General features: G+C 50.0%; 2 protein-coding genes across 2 annotated transcripts; one reads left to right on the top strand and one right to left on the bottom strand.

Moving 5' to 3' along the window:
* The first annotated feature begins 554 nt into the window (after positions 1-554).
* On the top strand, positions 555-2,681 carry LOC119322423 (sugar transport protein 8-like). Its single transcript, XM_037595935.1, has 3 exons — positions 555-769; positions 873-1,828; positions 1,926-2,681. The coding sequence occupies exons 1-3, from the start codon at positions 631-633 to the stop codon at positions 2,364-2,366; spliced, it is 1,536 nt and encodes a 511-aa protein (XP_037451832.1). The 5' UTR covers positions 555-630; the 3' UTR covers positions 2,367-2,681.
* Positions 2,682-3,144: 463 nt separating this feature from the next.
* On the bottom strand, positions 3,145-4,294 carry LOC119322336. Its single transcript, XM_037595859.1, has 2 exons — positions 4,141-4,294; positions 3,145-3,811 (listed from the first exon to the last, which is right to left on the bottom strand). The coding sequence occupies exons 1-2, from the start codon at positions 4,168-4,170 to the stop codon at positions 3,404-3,406; spliced, it is 438 nt and encodes a 145-aa protein (XP_037451756.1). The 5' UTR covers positions 4,171-4,294; the 3' UTR covers positions 3,145-3,403.
* Between the last annotated feature and the right edge of the window lie 3,209 nt (positions 4,295-7,503).

The raw sequence follows: 7,503 nt of genomic DNA, 5'->3' as shown, positions 1-7,503 counted from the left end.
GTGGAGGGTCGAGACGAGGTGGCATGAGCCAAGCGGTGGCTAGTAGTGCACACATTTTCTGAATTTGTTTCAGTCTTTCTGACGATGTTCGTTCAACGGCAGGAGACGTTCCTATTGATAAAGTGGTGATTATGGTGACTGTTATGTCGTCTCAGTATCTCGATGGTGTTCATAGGAGTAGGTTGCGCGTGCGTGTGTCTAAGTGTATGTACATGTACGTGAGTATCTACGTTTGCAGTGTGCCCGTGTGTTAAGAAAACAAGCAGGCACAACTTCGATTCTCCACACATGCGATCGTGGCGATTGATTCCATGGTTTTCGGATCGTGCACCGCTAGGACAGGGGGCGGGCGAGCGGTTCTGCGGCAATCGGTGGCTCCTAATCCACTTTTAACGCCAGCGTGACTGACCAGAGAGCGAGCACACACGGTTTACATTCCATGTTTTGTGCGGATCAAATCTGACCAGGCGCATCTGTTATAACCGAGTCAGCACTCTCGTTTACCCCTCCCTTATCCAACCGCATGCATGCATCTGCATATATATACACTCCAGCTGATCCTTCTCTTTTATCCACTCACGGCCATACTTCAGTTGGTTACTCGGCCAGAGAGAGATACAGATCATCGACATGGCAGGGGGGTTCGTCGCTGCAGACGGCAAGACTGGCCACCGGCAGTTCAAAGGGAAAATCACATGGTACGTTTGGATCTGTGGCATCATCGCCGCCACCTGCGGGCTGATGTTCGGCTACGACATTGGTATCTCAGGTATGTACGAGCTCGTCCCGTGATCTGATTTGGTGTGGAGAATGGCAAACATGGCGGCGCGTGGGGTCGATGACATTGATGACGCTGGTGCATGCATGAGCAGGGGGTGTGACGGCCATGGACGACTTCCTGGTGCGGTTCTTCCCGACGGTGTACGCGCGGAAGCACCGCGCCAAGGAGAACAACTACTGCAAGTTCGACGACCAGCGGCTGCAGCTCTTCACGTCGTCGCTCTACCTGGCCGCGCTCGTCACCAGCCTCGGGGCGTCCTTGGCGTGCACGCGCTTCGGCCGCAAGCGCACCATGCAGGCCGCCTCCGTCTTCTTCCTCATCGGCGCCGGGCTCTGCGCGGGCGCCGTCAACATCGCCATGCTCATCATCGGCCGCATCTCCCTCGGCATCGGCGTCGGCTTCGGCAACCAGGCGGCGCCGCTCTTCCTCTCCGAGATCGCGCCGGCGCACATCCGCGGGGCGCTCAACATCCTCTTCCAGCTCAACGTCACCATCGGGATCCTCGTCGCCAACATCGTCAACTACTACACGTCCAACATCCACCCGGTCGGCTGGAGATACTCGCTCGGCGGTGCGGCGGTCCCGGCGGCGATACTGTTCCTCGGGTCGCTCGTCATCACCGAGACGCCGACGAGCCTCGTGGAGCGCGGGCACCGCGTGGCCGGCCGTGCCATGCTGGAGAGGATCCGCGGCACTAAGGAGGTGGACGAAGAGTTCGACGAGATCAACTCCGCGTGCGAGACGGCGGCCGCCTTGTGCGCGGAGGAGAAGCCGTTCCGGCGGCTCAGGCGCCGGGAGAGCCGGCCGCCGCTGGTGATCGCCATCCTCATGCAGGTGTTCCAGCAGTTCACGGGCATCAACGCCATCATGTTCTACGCGCCGGTGCTGTTCCAGACCATGGGCTTCGAGAGCAACGCCTCCCTCCTCTCCGCCGTCGTGACCGGCGGCGTCAACGTCATCTCCACACTGGTGTCCATCATCCTCGTCGACAAGATCGGCCGCCGCAAGCTACTCCTCGAGGCCTGCGTCCAAATGCTCATCGCCCAGGTCCGTCCACTAACTAATCAATCACCTGAAAATCCCACGTCATTCACATCTGAAGCCCATCTGAAATTATGACGATGGATGATCCGTTGCCCTGCAGGTGACGGTGGGAGGGATCATGTGGGTGCAAGTGAAAGACAACAACAACCCTAGCCACTCGTGGGCGCTGGCCATCGTGGTGCTGATATGCGTCTACGTGTCGAGCTTCGCGTGGTCGTGGGGCCCCATGGGGTGGCTCATCCCGTCGGAGACGTTCCCGCTGGCGACGCGGACGGCGGGGTTCTCCTGCGCGGTGAGCGCCAACATGTTCTTCACCTTCGTCATCGCGCAGGCGTTCCTGTCCATGATGTGCACCATGCGGGCCTTCATCTTCTTCTTCTTCGCCATCTGCATCGTCATCATGGGGCTCTTCGTCCTCACGCTGCTGCCGGAGACCAAGGGCGTGCCCATCGACGAGATGGCCGACAGGGTGTGGCGGCGGCACTGGTTCTGGAAGAGGTTCTTCGGCGACGCCGATGAGGCCAGGATTAATAACTGCTAGCCGGCTGATGATGACGATAATGGCTGTGTCAAGTGAAGTCCCACAAGCCTTGCTTCCAAGCGACATCACGAAAACTGAGCACCTTTTTTAATTTTATTTTTGATTCGACGAGAAGTGATGAACAGTGTGTGATGTGGCATACTGACTAGAGTAGGTACATAGCAATTCAAAACGGAAATCCTAAAAATCCGACATCAGATTTTAGGCATGGCAAATCGCCAATTTATGTTGTCGCAGGAATAGCAATTTTCTACTCCCTTCGTTCCTAAATGTTTGTCTTTCTAGAGGCTTCAACAAACGACTACATACGGAGCAAAATGAGTGAATCTATACTCTAAAATATGTCTATATACATCCGTATGTGGTAACCATTTGAAATCTCTAAAAAGACAAATATTTAGAAACAGAGGGAATAGTTAAAAAATGAGCTAAGCCGGATTTTTCATGCTCGCCTGCAAATTTGTCATCGTCGGCAAACATAAATGAAAATATGTTTAATTTGACATTACCATTGAAAACAGGGTATGGCTAGATCTCAGTCGACTACGATTTAACCAGAAAGAAAAAGAAAAATTGAATAAAAAAAATACACGGATCTCAATGCAAAATCTTACGGATATAGCAAAGTCTCAATAAACTTAGCAAGACAGTTTAAAATATCTCCTGTCACATGCACTGACAGTTCAGTTGATCATAGAGAGCCATGAGACATACAAATCTTCAGTAAACATCTGCTCATCTGAAGACATTTTCTACTTATAGTTTGTCCAACGTCAAATATTATTATTTGTATCCGGTAGACCCGGGCCACACGTACATTAATTCAGTTACATCTCACTGCCAGCATGCACATGTGCATACGGTGCATGGATAACATATCATGCGTAAATCACGTTAATAATAAGTACTATCATCTGAAATCACAAAGACATGCAAGATCAAATTAACACTGCAGGCGAGGCATGCTTGCATGCATGCATGTATTGGTCGATCGATCTGTATTCTGTAGTTAGAATTGGGGACCTGTTTGCTGATCGTCAGACGTAGCGCAGGGCGCAGCTGGTGGCGCGGCCGGCGCCGCAGCAGGCGGCGTCGGAGGAACTGATCCCGCCGGCGGCGGTGCATGTGCCTGCTGATCCGGTGGCGCCGCGGTGCTGGCAGCTCTTGCGGGCGATGTCGCGCATGGAGCTGGCGAGGGACAGCTTGGGGTTGAGGCGGACGGTGGAGTTGAAGCGCTGGCAGAGCGCGGCCGTGGCGTCGACGGCGGCGGCCATGGCGAGGTCGGGGTCCCGCTGCTGGCGCTCCTTGACGGCCTCGGCGCACAGCCCGCACACCCACTTGCCGTGGAAGTGCGCCCGGACGCGGCCGATGTAGGTGGGCGTGCACTCCTCCGCGATCCCGCAGCACTCGCACTGCACGCTCCGCGCCTCCCCCACCACCTCGCCCTGCACACGCATCGCCGTACGTACGTAGGTGCCGTCAGATGTTATCGCCATGCATGTCATGATCAAAATCGCGTACACAGAGAAGTATCGTACTGCAGTGTAAGTGCATCCATGCATGCATGCATGCATCGATCCATGCAACACAAACGCACACGCTAACTGACTAACACAGCGACTATTTCATGGCAGTAAAAATACAAATTAATTAACACCCCGGTAACTACTAGTTACACACAAACATAAAGATCAATCCATGAATATATGCTACCGGTAGACAGGATTGAACCACGCACGTTTAAGATGAGAGAGATCATTGGTTAGTTAGTTACCTCAACGGGTCTAGCCAGGCGCCAAGGCATCGCGGCGAAGGGAGTCGCTAGCAGAGCAGTACTCTGGAACCTTCCTTCCTTGTGAAGCCAATCACCTCCGTTATATGACCTTCTAACTAAGTGGTTAGCTATCGAGATCGATCACCTGCGTGCGTCTGTGACTCTCTGTTCACATGCCAGTACATAGCTACCTGTAGGCCGGCCCTATTTATAGGCACGGGGCGTACGCTAGCCGGCCCCCTGCCCGCGCACACAGTAACAACTCCACCACCACCACACCATAGGTCACAAGAAAAACGCCGCCCTTGATCGAGATCATGCGTGGCTGGTTTTCCGGCGGACGCCAAAGGCCGGCCGAAGGGGGGCGAACCGGCCGGCCGGCCGGCTAGCTGGGCCGACCCACCAAATGTCCAGGTAAAAAGCAGCCCGCCATGAAAATATACATTCTAGAGCTTATTCCCTGCATTTACCCGAGGATATATGCATACATCCCGTGCATTTACCGGAAAGGAAAATACAGCCTAGATCTTCTTTTCAGCTGGCTAGCTGCTTGATGGCCGGGGCTGTCGAGGTCGCGACGCGTTGCACTGTTGCAGCACTGTTTTCTGAATGAGGTGTGCAGTGAGTGCAGACTGGTTTTGCACAGGAAAAAGAGGAAAATGGGCGGATTAGTTAGCGGCTGCCCGCCCGGAGATAACTTTACTTCATTTTCTTATCATCGCTTACCACTGTTGACTGGACTGGGGATGAGGACACTCGATCTAGCGGCGCCGCCTCCGTGTCGATCGCCCATTCATTCATCTATCCATGATGCGATCCACTCCCTGCAAGTAGTAGCGTATTTAGCTAGCAGCTAAAAGGTTATTTTCAGAGCAAGTGGTTGCAAGGCGACATCGAAAATGCACGTTAGTCCGGATCTTTTTTATCCCAGAATAGGAAGATGGCCTGAATCTTTACTAAGTTCTGTGATGTCAGGGCGGGGGTGTCAAGTTCGTCAGTCATGGGTCGATCTGTGTGCGCCTCATGCAAGCGCGGGTAGGGGCTGTCGAGGTCGCGCGCCTGTGAGCGGCTCACGGGATGAGCATCGGCCGCGTGATGTATCCATCGACGATCGATCTCGCCGTGACAGAGCTCCGTCGCCTAACCCGATCTCCGGCACAGGCAGGATCACCGGCGCTTTCCCCCTTTTTTCTCGGGCCCTCCCTCTTTTCGATCGAGCCGGTGATACGTAGTACGTGCGAATACGATAGGCTGTAGGTACGTCATTCGTCCGTAGGGTACGTAGTTCTCTAGACAGAGCCCCTGCAGCCTGCAGGTGTCAGTTATTACTCCCGTTCCATATTAAGGCCTCATTTGCTTCATAGAATAAAAAATCATAGAAATACAGAAGTCATAGAAAATGAGATGACACGTATCTTAAATCCTATGAGTAGGAATAAAAAAGATGATGCCTTTTAATTCACATTGTAATTTTTTTTCGTTGAGTCTAGACTAATATTTACTTTCCTATAAAATGTGGAGGATAGGAAGAATTCCTTCGTAGGAATAGAATTCCATTCCTACAAATCAAAGAGCTCTAAAGGAATTTTGCCTACAGAAATTCTATTCTATGCAATTTCTATAAGATTCCTCTCAACCAAAGAAGGCCAAATGTCGATCAAATGGATGAGATGGTTTAAGTAGATTAGTGGTGTCGGTCGAGCTCAAGAGTGATGCCTTTTCTTGTATTTTTTCTTCTGCATGGCATCACCTAAGCCTTGGGATCACCTGAAACTTTCACTCTTCTGCATTCTGCACCACCGTGCGTGCGTACGCACATAGGTCCTGTATTCAGTGCGGAACGTAGGGACTTCACAAGAGGTACGCCTCCGCTGTGATGTTCTGCGAAGCAACTGATAAATTCAATAATGATTCAGGGGGTCGGAGATCAGATCATGCATGTTTGCCGAGCTAACTTTAATGTGTGCAATCTATATATAGCATCTACCTAGAAGCTGAGGGCCATTCTACAGTAGTCAGACATGCGAAGTCTCTCTGGTTCGGACGTGACAAGCGTGACCGCAGCTTAATTTTGTGGTCCATGTCTCCATGACTTTTTTACAGAAAAAACATACTCCATCCGTCTCATAATGTGACGTTTTTTGAGTACATTATGGGACAAAGGATGTAGTATTTAGAAGTGTCAACAAAATAATTTAGTATGGGGCTAGGTGCGATTCAACTTTGGCAACACTCCAATATATACAATTCCTAACTTACAAGACTATCATCATTAGTCCAAGTGTTATTTTCCGAGGATTAGGCTATCATTAGAGAATAGTTGCGAAGTGGATAAGTCACATGCACAGATATACTTTTGGAAGCACATGGACATCCAAAAAAGTTCAGAAAAAAGGCAAAACCACTTCCAAAAAAGCTTACAATGTTTCGAGTGACAGCCCATAGTATCTTTGAGTTGTTGTCCTAAATGTTGCTATCTAGGTGGATCCGGGAGATATTTTAGATATTTTAGACATTTTAGTCTCTGTAGTAATCAAGGCTAGATTGTGTTGAAACCGATAGTCAAGAACAAACGGAAATCTAGTAAAATTTAGAAAGACGTGGGTCATGCACAAAATCTTTCCTTTAGGTTACCTATATTTGTCGTGGTCATCTGTAGAACCTTTTCTTGCGCAAATATAAAAGCACCGAGAAATGTTCACGAGATGTAACATGCGATAGATACAAATAGCATGAACATACATGACAACAATAAAGATCTCTCGGCGACATAACTCATGTTTTAACATACGAAACATATCATGAACATATATAAAGGTGGGAAGGACCACAGGGGCCACTACGCCACCCGCGGCATAGACGTGAAGTTTCATCAAATTCAGAGACAAGGGTCATGCACCAAACCTTTCATTTGAGTGACGTATATTTGCTGCAGTCATCTGCGGAACCTTTTCTTGCACAAGTATAAAGCATAGAAAATGTTCACGAGATGTACCATGTGATAGATACAAATAACATGAACATACATGACTACAATAAGGATGTCTCAACAATATAGCTCATATTTTACCCTACGGAACATATCATGAACATATACAAAGGTGGGCAGGACCACCAGTGCCACTCCGCCACCGGCGCATAGAAGGGAGGTTTTGTCAAATTCAGATAGACAAGGGTTATGTACCAAACCTTTTATTTGAGTGACGTATATTTGTTGGGTCATTCGCCGAAACTTTTCTATGCGCAAATATTAAAGCATAAAGAAAATCGACAATAAGTATCATGTGATGGATACAAATATATCATCACTACACATGACTTCTATTTTAACGTGCGGAACATACATAATGGCGTTGAGAAGGT

The sequence above is a fragment of the Triticum dicoccoides genome, chromosome 1A, assembly GCF_002162155.2.
Source record: "Triticum dicoccoides isolate Atlit2015 ecotype Zavitan chromosome 1A, WEW_v2.0, whole genome shotgun sequence".
NCBI classification, from domain to species: domain Eukaryota; kingdom Viridiplantae; phylum Streptophyta; class Magnoliopsida; order Poales; family Poaceae; genus Triticum; species Triticum dicoccoides.
The sequence above is the reverse complement of the archived record's forward strand: the minus strand, read 5'-3'. Positions and strand labels throughout refer to the sequence as shown.